Raw genomic sequence first — 17,867 nt, forward strand, 5'->3', positions numbered from 1 at the left:
GTGTCACATCCGACTGACTGACTGTCGTAAACAAACCCACGTTCTGGTGCAGGCTTGAATGTACAGTGATTTGCTTATTCGTAACAGCTTTTTCAGCAGTTAACCCGTATGTAGGCTTATACTTTGTTTTTCTGCTATGTCACAATTTAATAGGCGACGAAATATCTGCAGACTGTCCCTGGGGTATCCTGTCCATGTTATTTAGACGGCTAAAGCTAGCTGGAGTTAGCTCAAAGTTGAAAAACAACTGTGACAATCTAGGCAGGCAGGGCGACAAGTGGAGCATATTATGCCTCAAGTGTCAACTTCTTAAATCCTGTATGCCTGCTTATATTTACATTCCGAGTTAGGTTTTTGATTGGGGCGTTAACTGGATTGCCATGGGCATGGCGAGTCGTATAGAGTGCGTCTTCTTCAGTGAGTTTCACCCTACTCTCGGCCCAAAGATCACCTACCAGGTAAGTGCACAACAAGAGCTTCTGAAAAGTACATGAAAAAAGAGCATTTCGTGATTGCTAATAAAGATCATTCTTCCAGGTGCCGGAGGAGTACATCTCTCGCGAGCTGTTCGACACTGTGCAGGTGTATATTATTACCAAGCCAGAACTACAAAACAAACTCATCACTGTGTATGTACTCTGCTGAATAATACATTATTTCCAGAACTATGTTAAATGCGTGTTGCCTGCAACTGTTATAATAGTTATAATATTTAAAAGTTATTATATTAAACTTGGAAAAAGAAGAGGAAAAATTACAACATCAATAAGTGATGTGAAAACAATGAATCCAGGTCCAGGCACTCACGTAGGTTTGAAATGAAAAGGTCTTTAATGAGGGGTTTGCAAATTGCTACCTTTATCTTAATAGTGACACACACACGTAACAGCCCTCACTTCTTGTGGTTCAAATTTCCCCTCTATCTGATAATAGTCAACATGATGTTTCATTTGCAGGACTGCCATGGGGAAGAAGCTAATTGGGTGCCCGGTATGCATTGAACATAAAAAGTACAGCCGCAACGCCCTGCTCTTCAACCTGGGTCTTGTTTGTGATGCACAAAGTAAGACGTGTGCCCTGGAGCCCATAGTCAAGAAGCTCTCTGGGTACCTGACCACCCTGGAGGTAATGGGAAATCCCTGTGTAAGACACCTTGGTACTAGTCCTGGTCCATCGAATGTTACTATTTATAATGATGTCTTAACCTTACCCTGGCATGTCTGACTATTGCAGCTGGAGACTGGCTTCATATCCAATGAGGAGTGCAAGCAGAAACTCCTTCCTATAATGTCCACGCTATTAGAAGAGCTCAATGCTACCGGGGCATGCACCTTACCAATAGGTAGCGGGTTACACGCAATGCAATACACACTGCCTTGTGATACATGATACATGTATTGCATACACTGCATTGTTATATATGATAATTGTATTGCATACACATATTGCATTGTGATACATGATACATGGATTGCATATGCATTTTGACACATGATAATTGTATTGCATATACAGTGGGGAGAACAAGTATTTGATACATGTTTTTGCAGGTTTTCCCACTTACAAAGCATGTAGAGGTCTGTAATTTTCATCATAGGTACAATTCAACTGTGAGAGACGGAATCTAAAAAATCCAGAAAATCACATTGTATGATTTTTAAGTAATTAATTTGCATTTTATTACATGACATAAGTACTTGATCACCTACAAACCAATAAGAATTCCGACTCTCACAGACCTGTTAGTTATTCTTTAAGAAGCTCTCCTGTTCTCCACTCATTACCTGTATTAACTGCACCTTTTTGAACTTGTTACCTGTATAAAAGACACCTGTCCACACACTCAATCAAACAGACTCCAACCTCTCCACAATGGCCCAGACCAGAGAGCTGTGTAAGGACATCAGGGATGAAATCATAGACCTGCACAAGGCTGGGATGGGCAGGACAATAGGACAATAGGCAAGCAGCTTGGTGAGAAGGCAACAACTGTTGGCGCAATTATTAGAAAATGGAAGAACTTCAAGATGACGGTCAATCTCCCTCGGTCTGGGGCTCCATTGCAAGATCTCACCTCATGGGGCATCAATGATCATGAGGAAGGTGAGTGATCAGCCCAGAACTACACGGCAGGACCTGGTCAATGACCTGAAGAGAGCTGGGACCACAGTCTCAAAGAAAACCATTAGTAACACGCTACGCCATCATGGATTAAAATCCTGCAGTGCACGCAAGGTCCCCCTGCTCAAGCCAGCGCATGTCCAGGCTCGTCTGAAGTTTGCCAATGACCATCTGGATGATCAAGAGGAGGAATGGGAGAAGGTCATGTGGTCTGATGAGACAAAAATAGAGCTTTTTGGTCTAAACTCCACTCGCCGTGTTTGGAGGAAGAAGAAGGATGAGTACAACCCCAAGAACACCATCTCAACCGTGAAGCATGGATGTGGAAACATCATTCTTTGGGGATGCTTTTCTGCAAAGGGGACAGGACGACTGCACCGTATTGAGGGGAGGATGGATGGGGCCATGTATCGCGAGATCTTGGCCAACAACCTCCTTCCCTCAGTAAGAGCATTGAAGATGGGTCGTGGCTGGGTCTTCCAGCATGACAACGACCCGAAACACACAGCCAGGGCAACTAAGGAGTGGCTCCGTAAGAAGCATCTCAAGGTCCCGGAGTGGCCTAGCCAGTCTCCAGACCTGAACCCAATAGAACATCTTTGGAGGGAGCTGAAAGTCCGTATTGCCCAGCGAGAGCCCCGAAACCTGAAGGATCTGGAGAAGGTCTGTATGGAGGAGTGGGCCAAAATCCCTGCTGCATTGTGTGCAAACCTGGTCAAGAACTACAGGAAACGTATGATCTCTGTAATTGCAAACAAAGGTTTCTGTACCAAATATTAAGTTCTGCTTTTCTGATGTATCAAATACTTATGTCATGCAATAAAATGCAAATTAATTACTTAAAAATCCTACAATGTGATTTTCTAAATTTTTTGTTTTAAATTCCGTCACTCACAGTTGAGTACCTATGATAAAAATTATAAACTTCTACATGCTTTCTAAGTGGGAAAACCTGCAAAATCGGCAGTGTTTCAAATACTTGTTCTCCCCACTGTACATATTGGATTGACACCTAAGTTTTGCGTGATGCTTCACTCTCTCACCTTTGCTTCCCTCTTGCAGACGAGTCCAACACGATACACCTGAAGCTCATAGAGCAACGCAAAGATCCACCAATAGTACAAGAATACGATGTTCCAGTGTTTGCTAAAGGCAAAGACCACTTTATTAAATCCCAATGGGACCTGACCACTCAGCAGGTAGGTCTTACTGACTGCAATACATTCATGCATCACTTTAGCACGTCTTCAATTCAGTATTTTTGGAATGTATGGTTGACCTTTTTGTTTCAATAATTCCAATGATGGAATTATTGAGAGTGGCTGCAATCATAGAATACCCTATGAAACCTTTTTCAAAACATAATAAAAGCATGTGCCTCAGTGAATAATCATTATCATATTTTTAGCTTATTTAAATGTATTAACATTTCTTAAACCCTCATAGATCCTGGCCTATATTGACGGGTTTCGACATATCCAGAAAATCTCAGCTGAGGCAGATGTGGAGTTAAATCTTGTTCGCATAGCGGTGCAAAATCTCCTGTAAGTACATCTTATTTGATTGGACTTCTATGGGATGGGATATAATGCCAGACAGGTTGATTGATTGATTGATTGATTGATTGGTTTTATTTGACCATTTTGATATAAAATATGAACAGCACTCAGAGTCATATATTCAAAAAGTAGAAATAGTCAGGCATGACACAATAAAGCCCGAAGGTTAATTTCCATCGTGGTCCCTGGTTGGCGCTGACCTTTTTCCTCTGACAGGTACTACGGTGTTGTCACCATGGTCTCAATATTCCAGGTACAGTACAGAACTAGACCAATCCATTGCCAGAGATATTCGACAGCAAGGATCCTATGCTAATTGCTATTTTGTCTCCCCCCTCCAACCCAGTACTCCAATGTGTACTGCACAACTCCCATAGTTCAGAACCTCATAGACAACAAGTCCATTCAGGAGGAGTGCCTGAGATACGTCACAAAGCAAGGTAAAGAGGATCAAGGTGTACGGGCTGGATGACAGACGTACGGTTTTCCCTTCACCTTTAACACGCGCATCTGTTCCTCTGTGTGGCTCAGGTCAGAAGCAGGCCAACCTCAGAGACGTGTTTCAGCTGTACTGTGGTCTGACCCCGGGCACGACGGTTCGAGACCTTTGCTCTCGTTACTCACCCCAGCTTCAGAGAGTGGACGAGAGGTCCGTGCGGTGCAGCGATAACATCCAAAAGACACACTGAATGACTTTAAGCGAGGAAAAAAAAAACAATTGTGCTCATTAATAATGTGAAGTGTGCACACGCCCCGTTCTGCCCTGTTTCAGGAGGCTCATTCAGTTCGGCCTGATGAGGGGGCTGATACGAAGACTGCAGAAGTACCCTGTGAAGGTGTGTCGGGACGAGAAGAGCCAGCCCCCGCGGCTGTACACCGGCTGTCACAGTTATGATGAAATCTGCTGTAAAACAGGCAAGTCCAGCACTGGTGGTCTCTGTTAGCGTGACTCAGTAGTTTGAATAATTCCAAGTCAAGAGGGGCTTCCAAGAGTTTGATGTCCTGTATGCTATTTTGTGTTTTATTTCTGCAGGAATGAGCTACAAAGAACTGGATGAACGGCTAGAAAATGACCCGAACATCATTGTGTGCTGGAAGTAGCTGCAGCCACACAAACACTGGATGGATCTCCCTTCTTTAGAACTGCCTTGTTCGAAGTTTTCCCCCAAAGACCATTGAAAAGCCTTACATTTTACTTGTGAAGTGATGTTTAAAGTTAGAAGGATTTTATGAATTAATTGTATTGCATGTGCATTTATTTTCAGTGCTTTCAGTTTGTAGCTGCCTGGTTCACTTGAAAAGTTGTATACGTCTGCCTAATAAAGCAGATTGACCCATAGCGAACAAGCAGGAGACTGTTGTTGAGTTAAGAGAATGAATACGACCCTCTTCTGCCCCCATCTGGAGGCGAAGGGCATGACCGCGGTAAACCCCGGCACGTCTTCAGTGCGTTTCGTTTGTTGTTGCCATGACCACCACGGGAACTGAAGTATAGCCATTGCAAGGACCACTTCAGTGAGACATTAACAACTACTTAAGTTTGGCCACTTGATTCTAACCCGATCGCAGCATGGATGCATCAGTAATCTTGCCGGGGGAAGGAGAGGGATATGTTCGATGCCTGGAGTCCTTTTCTCTCAGGGATGTAGGCTCTCAAAGGTAAACATGAAACTCAACATAATGCTCGGGAACCAGGCTATGTCACATTAATCAACTAGTTGAAGTGGGTATGTCGGCCAACCAAATAACTTAGTCAAACTAATGAACACTTCCGTAATTACATCATGAATAAAGTTTAGCTTCAAATAACAGGGATATGAAACAGTTATTTGAGGTAAAAAGTTAGTATTTATGTGCGTTCGTGGTTGATATCATGGGCCTACGACGTAACCCCAATGTCGTGGTTTGATAAAAGCCTTTATTGAACCAACCCCTAGTCACGGCAACCAACAGTGATGCACCAATTCGCCCTGACTCATTTTGAAGAACAATTTCGAGTAAAGCAATATACTTTCACGAAACAATCCGCCAATTTATACATGACACAATTAGTTATAGACTAAACAATACAACTCTTTATTGTGTGTGTGTGTGTGTGTGTGTGTGTGTGTGTGTGTGTGTGTGTGTGTGTGTGTGTGTGTGTGTGTGTGTGACACACAGGTGGTTCAGACAACACGAGTATGTAGTGAAACTGAACATGCAAGCCATAATAAGTGCCTCTTCAGCACATGATGAATATGTCAAGGAGCTCCTGGTGACACATAGAAAGGTACAAATTAATACTATCAAATAATGTATCTTAGTCCTAAAAAGATTGTGGTATATTATAATAAATATGTTGGCCGACACACTGCTATTATTTAAAACATCTAATACTGATCTCAAGTCAAAACTCGAGTCATAATTCAATCGTTGCCATTTCTCCTACAGATACCAACTCTAGTCCATGAGTTGATTCTAGTCGAGGTGTGGAAACAAAAAGTGTTCCCTGTTCTCTGTCAGTTGCAGGACTTCAACCCAAAGAGCACATTTCCTCTTTACATGGTGGTGAGTGGGCCTGACGTGTGTAGATGCGATGGTGTGTGTGGTTAGGTTGGTTTGAACCAGGTCATTGAACGATGTGCTCCTCTTCCTAATTCTAGATACACTACGAAGCTACTGTCATAAACCTGCTTGAAACAATCATGTTTCATAAGGTGCGTGTGTTAAAGTGAAATAAAATAAAACAATACTATACCAATGTGAGATAACATATTATATCCCCCCCACACAACAGTGCTACAGTGCCGTGTCATAGTAGATATTATGGGTCATGCAGGACTCCTGTGAGGCTGCAGAAGACTCTGTACTTGACTTGGTGGACTACTGCCACCGCAAGCTCACGCTGCTGGCCAGCAGAACCTCCAGGGACGGCCCCCCGACATCGGACCAACCAAGCCTGGCCGGGACCCCTGGGGGTCCGTCCACCATGCGGGTGAGGGAAGTTTGTCTCACACTGGTTGGTGCAAGGCATGGGTCGGACAAGAGGTCGAATGCAAGTGAAACCGGGGGAGGTTCTACAAGTCCTTTATGGAAGCTGTTTCCCCCGTTACAGGAGCTGCAGACACAGAACGCCGCGCTGGAGTTTGAGATCTCCCTCAAGGCCTTGTCGGTGCTGCGCTACATCACTGATCACACTGACAGGTGATGTACCATCTCTTTAACATTACATAGGAAGGGCTTCTCTATGATAGCAGCGAGGAAGCAAATGCAGGCTCTCCAGTGGCTCACAGGGTAGAGCGTGTACCATTAAGGCCCGGCCCTGACCGCAGCGACACGGGTTTGATTCCTGCCCGTGGTCTTTTGCTGCGTGTCCTCCCCTCAATCTACTGCACCTTCCTGTCTATCTCAATCTATCAAAAGCCTCATTATGCAACAATTTTTTTTTTTAAATGTGCAAAGAAAATAAAAAAGTAAGCAAAGACAGGAAGACAAAGCGAATTTAGAGCTAGGGTAGGCGATATTTATTAGAACCATTACTTCAACAAATATATTTGTTGAAATTCTCTTTACATCCCAACTTCAATCAATAAATCTTAATAGTTTTGGGGTAGTGGCTTTGTAGGGAGGGATGAGATTTTCAGTTGGATACTTTGAAAATCAAACTTGTTGCTTTCTCCAAGATGCCTATTCTATCTTTAGTACTGCATAGATACATATACTTTATGATAGGAACAAGGAAGCAAAGACAGACAGGAAGAGAAAATTCATCGGGAAAGAGAGAAAGTATCGTATGTTTGGCAAGGACTAGGGTCAAACATTTTGCAGAGATGTAGCAAATGTATAAGCGAGTTCCACTACTGAGTATCAAACTAAGGCATTTGTACAGTGAAAGTGAAGCCAAACACAACTACAAGCTGTAACCAATGTATTGTTACTTCACAGCATCAGTGTGATCAACCGACTGCTGTGCATCCATAACATGCCTTGTGTATTGGTGCAGCTGATTGACTGCTGCCCTTGGAGTCGCTACACCGCAGGTATACCCCCTGGTTTAAGGAATAACCAATGGATAATCTGGGATGATAATGAAAATAAGGATAGTATTGTAATTTCAGTATTGGCATACTATTATTTATTATATAGGGTATGTAAAACAAGCTCATACGCAAACAAATTTTCTATTTACATTCTTTCTTTTGACCAAAAAACATGCATGCATAATTGTTTGTCTTTAAATTGGTGATTTATTTTATTTATTTAATTAAAGGCGAAGTTGAGAAGTACATGAACGGCACATGGCAGAAGGTCCCCCCCGAAGACCATCTAAAGATGAGCAAGCTGGACGGCCAAGTGTGGCTCTCGCTCTACAACCTGCTTCTCAAGGAAGACTGCCAACGCAAATATGACTTCAACAACTTCAACAAGAATACGATTTTGAAGGTATCTTATTTTCAAGTTTTTTAGTTAACTCTTAACATTGTTTTGTACAAGCTGTTAGGTGTTGTTTGTTTTTTACTCTGTGCAGGTATCAGAGTTTAGCTCTGAAGTAAAAGGGAAGCAGGCCTGTGCCAAGTCATTGTCTTTCAACATCCGTTATCATCTCCTCCCTTTCTATAACGACTTGTTTAGACGGAGAGGCTTTCTTCAAGGATAATACTTCCTCCAACGTCCTGTACATTATACTGTATACTGTACTGTCACATTAGTACATAGCCACCACCAACCTGCATACATAATGTGTATGCAAAATATCTGTTTCTTCGATTTGTGTCAAAAGCTGGCCTGCACAAACATCTGGCTCTTTTTTGTAAACTTGGCCATGCAGCTCTTAAATATTTGGCTGCTCTTGCTGCTACTGTCTGCAGTCTTTGGTTGGCTTCTCAATGTTTCAATTACTTGATGACTACATGTAGCCATACCGGTGAGCTTGATTTTGTGTCCCAGCTTAGAGGTTTCCTGACAGAAGTTTTGATCGACCAGCTGCCGAACCTACTGTCCTTCCAGCGGTTCCTCGCTCACCTGTCCGTTACAGACCCCGCCCCTCCTAAGAGAGATCTCATTCTTGAACAGGTAAACTTCTTACACACTCCTAGCTCTATAGCCCTCCCACAAGAAACCTATCCGTGCCATTTTATTGACAAAAACACCCATCTCCACACCCATGTAGATCCCTGAGATGTGGGACCACATTGTGCACGAGAATGCCGGCAAATGGAAGGCCATCGCTAAGTATCAAGTAAAAGAGACGTTCAACCCCTCTGAGAAGGACCTCAGACAACAGGCACATAGGTAAGTACTCCTACGTCGGTGACCCACCATTCAGGCCTTATTGTTATGCATCGTAGGCTTTCATTCATGTGATACACCTGTGTGACTAGACTAGCACAGACCTACAGCTTGGATGTACTGGAGAGTCTGCTCCCTGAGAAGCCCAAGTGTGGATGCTGTGGGGGGGAGGCGACTAAGAGATGCTCTCGTTGCCAGGGAGAATGGTACTGCAACAGGTAAAGCCTTTGCTGAAACTTAACACTCTATATTTCTAAATGATAAAGTGTGGTGTTGAGCAATGCTTTTTTCTGGGGTTTCATTTCATGGTATAACCTTGTTTATTGCAAATATTGTATTCAATTTGATAATCTATTTGAAATACATTTGTCAAATATATTCTTATATTGAATTCATGTGTTCCAGGGAATGCCAGGTGAAGAACTGGTCCAAACATAAGACTGCATGCAAGCTGATGGCGGAGGCATCCGAGGAGATACAGAAGAACTTAAATAGCCAACCATGACAGAGAAAAGTTTTAATTGGATACCACAAATGGAAAGAATTTTAATTTGTGCTCTAAACTAAAGAGTTTGAATCTATTGACATTTTCTCAACCTATTCCCCCAGCCAAGTTACACCTGCTTTTTGTATTTCTGAACGTGTTCTTCTACGAAGGGCTACATTTCCAGATTGAAAATGAATTCCAAATGTTTCGATAAAATGACTACATGGGCGTGTCAAATATAACAGAATGCAATGTGTGCGACGAAAGTTGGTTGGTGAATGGCACGCACACACACTAATGTTCGGATGCACCCCCTGAGATCCATCCCGGATGTCGGTCGTGATCTTTCATCTCACTTTGTTTATTTTGTCGATTCTTTTTTTTGTTTTGTTTCCTGGATTAAACGACAAGTATGGGACCCTTTCGGTAGGACTATGCTGTTATTTCAAAACTTCTGGAGTTGCATGATCTACCCGGAGAAAATAGTTTCTCCGAAATTGCCTCCAGAGATGAGGTCCGCTATAGAGACGAAACACATCCGTTAGCTGCCTCGGAGACCCCGGCAATCACTGGTGCGTTACGTTTTATTTATACGATGAGAGAATGATTGCCACAAAGCTGTCTCAAAGATCTACCTCTCAGGAACGGTGAGCTTTTCGTTCTGTTATATATAGGCTACATATTGAGTCGCAGACGTCTTCAATATCTAATTTCAAGCAAGCGTCCGCGCTTCGTCGGTGCCTTCAGTTTTACAATCGTTTTAACTTGACGTTTACGGTCCAACTTTTCTAAAGGAGCAAGTGGTTGACTTTGCGAAATGCTGTTGTCGGATGAGAAATAGCTGATGGCAGCACGTCCCGTTGGAACGAGCACGCGTGAAATAGGGGCTGTTGCGTAATATCGTGCGCAAACGTGAGCTATAATTTTTTGGTAAAACATTTGGCCCAAAGAAACAGGACGGTTCAGTGTTTTGGACTCTGAAGTTTCACATGAACTAAACGTGCATAAAATACAAAAAAATGCATTTGGGTGAAGTGATTGAGCTCCGTGACCTTCGGCTGGACACAGACCCGATAGAGCTGACCAGCCCATGGGTTCCTCGGTCACCTCTACGACTGGAGAGGACCAATGCGCTTAGAATCAGCCCAGGAAAGGTGCCAGAACTACTTAGCCGAGTGGGCATTATCCGGATTCTTGGTGAATCCCAGGATCCTCGGCTGAAGGAGGAGTTGGGTGAGGGGCACAACTTCCAGCCCTGCAGTCACGCTCAGCCCACTTGGTGTGACCTGTGCGGAGATTTCATTTGGGGACTTTACAAGCAGAGCCTGCGCTGTGCCAGTAAGTAGTTCGTAGTATTAAGTTGTGTGTGTGTGTGTGTGTGTGTGTGTGTGTGTGTGTGTGTGTGTGTGTGTGTGTGTGTGTGTGTGTGTGTCCACAGGGTATAAAGAAGAACATAATCATAAAAAGAGAAATGTGTATATGATTCTACAATAGGCATCAAGTGCCTATTTATGGCAACATTGTGCTCTTTACACAATAGCATCTTGTTTGAGATGTTTGTGTAAAGATTACAGAAGATGCTCTTTGGAGTTACAGAGGAACTTCCCTTTTGAGAGTTGCGTGGGTAGTGGTCGGGTGAAATGACAAAGAATACTGACATTATCTCATTTGTGTCAAGTAACCATGAGTCTAGTACTTAAACATAGGATTATGAATCAACTAAGAGTATATCGTTCCTCTTTATAGTTACAATAATTCAAACCCTGCTAAAACAACATGTATTTATCAGTATATAACAATGCAAGTATTGCATAGTATGATTTGAGGACATCACCATTCAAGAATTCAAATGAGACCATAAAGCTAAATAGTTACCTCAACATTTAGGAAGAGACGTGATGGAATAATGCTGGATGAGCCTGCAATGCAATTTGTACAATTCTGAACAGAAACCATGCCAGAGAGAGATGATCTCTGCAGAGATGTTGATGTGTTTCCGTCTCCTCTGACTCTGCCCTCCTGCACAGACTGTAGGTTCACGTGTCACCGCCGCTGCCGCACCCACATCCAGTTGGACTGCAGCTGGGACCGGGGGGGCACGCTCCGCTCGCCCACTCTGGTGGAGCACACCATAGAAGAGACCGACACAAATGTGGTGAGAACTCAGGAGGGTATGCTGCAACAATTTTGGCGCCACCCCCCCAAAAAACAGTGTGCCAGACATCGTGTATGGGCTTTACATAATAAAAGGTTTATTTTCAAGTTCATCAGCCACTGTATATATACCATAATTATATGGTATACTTATATATATATATATATATATATATATATATATTACATTAACTATTTTAACAAATAATAAACAGTTAAAAATTGACAAACATTGACATTATCATTATAAAAAATGCAACATAATGCCTAAAAAAGCAAAAGTAAGCCTACAAAAAAAGAACCATTAGAACCCTCTCTGTTAACAATAATGTAGTTTATATGTAACAATGTCGCTACCAAAGATTCTAGAGATTCTTAGTTGCACTAAATTGTAACACAGGATGACTGGGCAAGTGCATTTCCTTTGCACTTGTCCATTTATCTACTATTGTATCGAATTAAATAGTTTGTGCCACACTTTTCAATCAAAATGACTGCTAATTGGGTTAAGCAATCATTACTCATGTTGGAACGAAGGTATGTCTTTATCAGCTTTTAGCTTGCTGAATGATCTCTCCGCAGAGGCAACTGTCACAGGTATCGTCAGGAAAACTCTCGGGGATACTTTTAGATTTGGAAAAATCAAGGTTCCCCTGTAGGAGGAAATTTTATTTATCCAGAGCCTTTTCATGACCCCTAAGTAGACGGCTCGCTGGGTACATTTCTTGAATGTTAGACCTTGTAACATCATTGGTAGCTAGGGCATATCTTTTCTCTGATTTCTCAGCTTTTGTCATGTATTCCATTTTAAAGATGAACTCAATCTTTTTATCCAAAGACGACAACTCACTACTACTATTAACTTAAGATGAACAATTTGGGTATAATCTGTAAGAAATGGCCTTGCCATCCGTCAGTTATGAGTGAGGGAAAAACTCTGTGAGAATGAAGTGAGCGGACTGCGCTGGCTCATTTCTGACCAATCAGCACATCTCTTCCCTAATTGGTTAGGGGGATCAGTTTTTCTTGGCCACCGCAGGTGAATCTTAAAATACCACGCTTCTCAATGGCGGCAAAACACTGGGAGGGAGGGAGTAGAGAGGGAGGGCGTTTTTCTATTTGTTTCATTTCTAAATCTTGCTCTCCTCTCTCTCTCAAATCTTAATTAAGAGAGTAACAAGTATCGTAATATATTCTTTATCCATGTTAAATATGAAAATATCACCCTATAAGGGCTTCCAGATGTGTACGACCCTATCACAGAGGTGCCTTTAGAAAAAGTGGATTGGAGTGATAGATTGTACCAATGAAAATCATGCAGTGGGCCACCAACCGCTTACTGCCATTGTCTGTAACTTCTGTATGTCAAATAGCTAAAATGCTGCTTACAGCAGACAAAGTTTATTACTCGATGTACTTGGATGCAATGTTACAAGGATTCTCTATAGTCAAGGAAATAAGGTCATAAAACAAGACGCCAACATATGACTACTAATAGATTCCAACATTTGACAGTGTTGACTAAAACAAGTGTAAAATCGTGTTCATTATATAACTTTTATTATTTTAGTATAAGTATTATTAATGGATAACTTGGAGCATTATCCTTACTATTTCCCTTCACATACAATACTTTGTTAGCAATATATTGCTTTGTTTCTCAAAAGTAAATCTGGTTTTGCATATCACTATTTCGAACCTCATCGAGAGAAAAATTATTGATTACGATGTTGAAGGACAATTGTGTGATGAACATTGCAGGCTGGCATTTTTGTTAATAACTGTGCTATGGATCAGTCATCAATCCTGCTCAAGCATCTTTTTAAGGGCCCATTGTTTTGATCAAGTCAGAAACCACCGTATCAGTCAGCACAGTGGTTATGGTGTCTGGTGCGCTGCTGGGCTTGAAGCTGACCAGTTGCCTGGGTGGGGGGAGTTCTCCTCCAATGCTCTCCCTATGTTTATGCGGCTGCTCTGGTTTCCTCAGAAAGACACGAGATACTAGACATAAACTAGACATAAAGTGGCCTTATTACTTCGACAGTGCCCTGGAAAGACTGTGCCCTGGGGTTGATTGCCTGACGTAAGGCTCTGGCTGCTCTTTGCTCCTTACAATAGGAGGCAGGCATGCATTCATTACAATCAGAGACCCCTGGAGGAACAAGCAGAGTGTCTGTTCGTCTGGACAGTCAGGCTGCTGTTTGTACAGTTCCAGCTACAAGTCGATAAACCAGGCGACCGATCAGGAATGTGCATCAAACACACAAGATCTAGCATGGCTTCTTAATGTTTAGATATCTTTATCTTATGGAGGGGTTATCAGACGTAGAGTAGACATGAATTGAATAATACGTATTTTAAAGTCAAGTACTTTATTGTTTTAAAAGCAGACATAGATAAACGAAAGTCCCTGATGCAAAACCATACAAAATGCAAGGAAATATGAAACTTTAAATTGATTCTAGTTTCTCAACAATCTGCAAATATAAAGCACATGCATATCTGCATCTTATTTCCTTTTTTATTTTTGCATCTTATCTTATCCAACTTGAACATACATTTTGCAATAACTTCACGCATCAAAGCTGTCACGCCAAAGCAACTCAACAACTCAACTTATTTTTTTTACCCAATTGCTTCCCTGCTTCACATGACAGGCCTACTCTCTGTGGGGAGATGACGTTGGCTTTATTGTTGTCACACAGGAAGGACCTGGGGGTGGGCGGTGGGGGCACTGGGGGGGTACTTGAGCCTGAGGTCATTAGGGAGTTGGTATGTCCCGTCGGCATCCAATCGCAGCTAGTTGCGCCGGTTTTGTGTATTTCCAAAATCAACTAAACCAAACGGCGTGGGTGGAGCCACTGAGGGAGCGGCGGGAAGGGAGGAGGGTATATCACATCCGCCTGTTCACACTGAAGAGTTTGTTGAAACGTGGGAAGGCAAATAGACGCGGATACGGTTCATGTAGGCTAGATATTGTCCTTTAAAAAGAGAACATTTAACCGATACAAAACATATCATATCACCATCGTTTGAAAGTCCCGTTGCTAACGTTACATATAACCAGCGATTGATTTTAGAAAAGTCCGTGCACCGGTTCTTTTTTTTAATAACGCGTTTCGTCGTTTATAGTTAGTATAGACTTGATTCTCTCTGTTTCGATGGAAACAGTCAGTATGAAAAGCTCGGCGACCGGTTCAGGGAAGACCACGTCCTTCGACAAGACGTGGGAAAGCTCCGCCAGTAGCGGCTACTGCAGTGACGATGAGTCGCTGCCGGAGCTCGAGCAGTACTTTACAGCCCGAACGTCCCTGGGACGCAAACCACAGACAGAGATTAAGAAGGTGAGAACAGATAGTTTTTAATTCGGTCTAAATTGAGTAGTCCTGTTCTTGACAGATTAAAACGCGACAGTATGACGTTAACGTCAGGCCTATGTTAACTTTTGACAAGTAACGTCAGACCTAACGTCTCTCCTCAGTGGAAAACATTACAAAAGTTGTTGCGTTTAGTTGCTATCCCACTTACAAATGTATGTAAATGGAATAATAGTAGGTTTCAAGAAAATGAATGCATTTGAAAACTTTGAACAACCACCAACAAGCTGTGAACAGCCCACCTTGTTTTGTGACGCACACAGACGTCTCAGGTTTCCACTGAGACTCACCAATTCAATGTGTTCCGTTGAGTTCCGCAAAGTAATTCATGGGATGTGCAGAGGTGTCATCGGAAGTATGCTTCATATGTAATGAATCGGTTGGACCTACTGCCGATTTCTTTAGATGGGCCTCATGATTCCTACATGCTGTAGATAAGCATTATATTTTGGTCTGGCAGGAACAAACCAAATAAGTTGTACCGTCTTTAATCAATTGCAGAAGTAGGCTTGACAACCTTCTTCCCCTTTTTAAGATTTTATATATATCCTCAACAATCAGCAGTTATTGAAAATTACTCCCATGAGTCTTTAAGATATATATATATGTATATGTATATGTGTGTGTGTGTGTGTGTGTGTGTGTGTGTGTGTATGTGTGTGTGTGTGTGTGTGTGTATATGAAGGTATGTTTACTTAAAAAGGTATTTTAAAGTTTATTGCCATGTTAGTGTCTGACCTGCAGTGGCTAATGGGCAGTGAAGAAGGCGATGTATTGGTCAGCGGATGTGGCTTTAGAACAGAGGAATGTTTTGTCTCTCCCACTTGGTCACAGTGGGGGGGAGGCTATTTTTACATGAATGCATAGTTCAGGAATGCAGGGTAGAGTTGGTTCCCCCGACATGGCACACAGCTGCAAGTCCCACATGATCTCCCCCCTCCCCTCCAAGCTAAAGGAGTGAGACGGGATTGGACAGAGCTGACATCATCTTACTTGCCCTTGCTACGTTTACAGGAAGTATTGAGTCTGACGCAACTTCTGGTGATTTGGAGGAAGAAACAGTACTTCCCCAAATTGGAGTGAAATGGGGCTGTTGGTCAATTTTAGTTGGTTACTTGGACATCAAAATGTGTTTGTATTTTTTAGAGATTACACAGGAAATCTAATCTTCAACAGTATTGACAGATTCATCTTTGATTGTGTCATTTATTTGGAGCAATACTTCATACATTGTTTAAAACTAGGCACACTTAGAGCTTATTATATTCAGTTCGGACCTTTGCAAGCTTTAAACTACTAATTGATATTAGTTATAATAGTTAGTGTAGTTATAATATTCAGGTTAGTCAGGTTTTCGTCAGTGGTTGAACCAAATCAAAGCAAAATGTCACATCTAGTCATCAGTTCACTATAATAAAACATTTCAAATGCAATTCTCTCTGTGAACCCTTTTAGTATGTTCAACCAATGAGGTCCACACAGTACCGCGAAGGCTGTGGATCACCACCTGGTGCTGGGAGTCAATATCAAGTTTTTCTTCTGTTCTGTGACCCCAATTCTGAGAAACAAAGAATACATCTGGCATTAAAACACAATTGTCCCTTTCTAGGATGAACCGGTTGAATCGAGAAAACAGGAATGGTCCGTTGCAGAGATTCAGCACAAGGTGAAGGAGTACAATTCTCTGATCCACAGCAACCTGTTCATGAACACAGTGAGTAGAATTCACCCGTCCACAATTTTGAATGGAAGCTCTTCTTGGTCCTTATTTGAATTGGGACCTACTCTTTTCGATACAGAACCGAGATGGCTCCTACACTGGCTTCGTGAAGGTGCAGTTCAAGCTGGCTCGCCCCGTCTCGGTCCCACCTCCCAAAAAGGGGCCTGCGAGACAGGTTGCCGGAGGGAAGAAGGCCACTGGAGTCAAGCGCCGCACGTCCTTCTACCTGCCCAAGGACACGTCCAAGCATCTGCACATCAGCTCCCAAACATCTGCCCGCGAAGTCATCGAGGCTCTGCTGAAGAAGTTCACGGTGGTGGACAACCCTGCCAAGTTCGCCCTGTTTGAGCGCAGGGAACGTCACGAGCAAGGTACACCTCCTACCTTTTGTGCACTTAAGCCACACACTCTCGAGTCTGGACGTTTTGTTTGATCACAAAAGGCAATAGTCTTATACGAAGATGCAAACGTAAAAATACAGCCCTGGTTGACGCAATGAAATTGAATTCTCTTTTTTTGGTTGCACTGAAAATATGAACCGGAATTTGCATTTCCTCTTTTGTGTTTTGGGCTTTGCAGTATAGTTCCTCCTCACAACATTTCATGAACTAATAACCACCTTGTGCTAGCTACTTTCAAAAGCACTCCCCAGTATATAACAACCAATGGGATGTTTTGTTTTCTGTCTTCTGCAGTGTACCTCCGCAAGATATCTGACGACGAGCGTCCGCTCCGCCTGCGCCTGGCGACCGGACCTGACGAGAAGCTGCTCAGCTTCGTGCTGAAGGAGAACGAGACCGGAGAGGTCAATGTGAGTATGACTTCAGTTCTGTTATTTGCATACAATAATGAAGATCTTGTGCACTTTCGACAGTAAGAGCTCTGCTCATTGAGCTCTGCACACTCCCTATCTGCAGTGGCACGCCTTCTCCATGCCGGAGCTGAAGAACTTCCTGCGTATCCTGCAACGAGAGGAGGAGGAGCACGTGAAGCAAATCATGCAGCGCTACACTTTAGCGAGGACCAGGATGCAGGAGGCCCTGCCGGGCTCCAGCCCGGGATGAGGGAGGCATGTTGGGCCACGAGGCATCCCTGAGGACCCGAACCTACACATCCCTCTGTAAGAGGAGAATGAATGAGAGCATGGAGGCCGCATAAGATAGAGCTAGCGCGAATGTGCG

The 17,867-nt window shown here is 42.8% G+C and overlaps 3 protein-coding genes across 5 annotated transcripts; all 3 read left to right on the forward strand.

Annotated features, from left to right (window-relative positions):
* The first annotated feature begins 37 nt into the window (after positions 1 to 37).
* Positions 38 to 5,164, forward strand: nprl2 (NPR2 like, GATOR1 complex subunit). 2 transcript variants are annotated; one of them, XM_079747563.1, is made up of 11 exons: positions 38 to 458; positions 538 to 629; positions 957 to 1,143; positions 1,234 to 1,342; positions 3,184 to 3,320; positions 3,568 to 3,665; positions 3,897 to 3,933; positions 4,027 to 4,120; positions 4,212 to 4,329; positions 4,453 to 4,595; positions 4,714 to 5,164. In XM_079747563.1, the coding sequence occupies exons 1-11, from the start codon at positions 381 to 383 to the stop codon at positions 4,779 to 4,781; spliced, it is 1,161 nt and encodes a 386-aa protein (XP_079603689.1). In that variant the 5' UTR covers positions 38 to 380; the 3' UTR covers positions 4,782 to 5,164. The 2 variants fall into 2 exon arrangements, with proteins under 2 accessions (XP_079603689.1, XP_079603690.1); XM_079747564.1 differs by having other exon boundaries at positions 957 to 1,125.
* Positions 5,165 to 5,250: 86 nt separating this feature from the next.
* Positions 5,251 to 9,453, forward strand: zmynd10 (zinc finger, MYND-type containing 10; the record flags this gene model as incomplete). The annotated part of the gene is made up of 12 exons (XM_079748519.1): positions 5,251 to 5,339; positions 5,841 to 5,949; positions 6,111 to 6,227; positions 6,323 to 6,376; positions 6,499 to 6,654; positions 6,775 to 6,863; positions 7,605 to 7,699; positions 7,930 to 8,102; positions 8,607 to 8,732; positions 8,830 to 8,951; positions 9,041 to 9,166; positions 9,354 to 9,453. 12 exons carry the CDS (start codon positions 5,251 to 5,253, stop codon positions 9,451 to 9,453), a joined length of 1,356 nt encoding a protein of 451 aa, XP_079604645.1.
* A 287-nt stretch (positions 9,454 to 9,740) lies between these two features.
* LOC307083524 (ras association domain-containing protein 1-like) lies at positions 9,741 to 17,757 on the forward strand. 2 transcript variants are annotated; one of them, XM_079747438.1, is made up of 6 exons: positions 9,741 to 10,773; positions 11,463 to 11,590; positions 16,576 to 16,680; positions 16,766 to 17,057; positions 17,382 to 17,497; positions 17,604 to 17,757. In XM_079747438.1, exons 1-6 carry the CDS (start codon positions 10,455 to 10,457, stop codon positions 17,748 to 17,750), a joined length of 1,107 nt encoding a protein of 368 aa, XP_079603564.1. In that variant the 5' UTR covers positions 9,741 to 10,454; the 3' UTR covers positions 17,751 to 17,757. The 2 variants fall into 2 exon arrangements, with proteins under 2 accessions (XP_079603564.1, XP_079603565.1); XM_079747439.1 differs by lacking the exons at positions 9,741 to 10,773; positions 11,463 to 11,590 and adding an exon at positions 14,509 to 14,933.
* Positions 17,758 to 17,867: the final 110 nt, after the last annotated feature.

The sequence above is a fragment of the Pollachius pollachius genome, assembly GCF_949987615.1.
Source record: "Pollachius pollachius genome assembly, chromosome: 12".
NCBI classification, from domain to species: domain Eukaryota; kingdom Metazoa; phylum Chordata; class Actinopteri; order Gadiformes; family Gadidae; genus Pollachius; species Pollachius pollachius.

Excerpts from the sequence above, each read along its gene's own strand:
- nprl2 (XM_079747563.1), top strand. The coding sequence starts at position 381 with ATGGGCATGGCGAGTCGTATAGAGTGCGTCTTCTTCAGTGAGTTTCAC. Across the intron at positions 459-537 it reads GCCCAAAGATCACCTACCAG|GTGCCGGAGGAGTACATCTC; the intron begins GTAAGTGCACAA and ends TCATTCTTCCAG. Across the intron at positions 1,343-3,183 it reads GGCATGCACCTTACCAATAG|ACGAGTCCAACACGATACAC; the intron begins GTAGCGGGTTAC and ends TCCCTCTTGCAG.
- LOC307083524 (XM_079747438.1), top strand. The coding sequence starts at position 10,455 with ATGCATTTGGGTGAAGTGATTGAGCTCCGTGACCTTCGGCTGGACACA. Across the intron at positions 10,774-11,462 it reads GCAGAGCCTGCGCTGTGCCA|ACTGTAGGTTCACGTGTCAC; the intron begins GTAAGTAGTTCG and ends CCTCCTGCACAG. Across the intron at positions 17,498-17,603 it reads ACGAGACCGGAGAGGTCAAT|TGGCACGCCTTCTCCATGCC; the intron begins GTGAGTATGACT and ends CCCTATCTGCAG.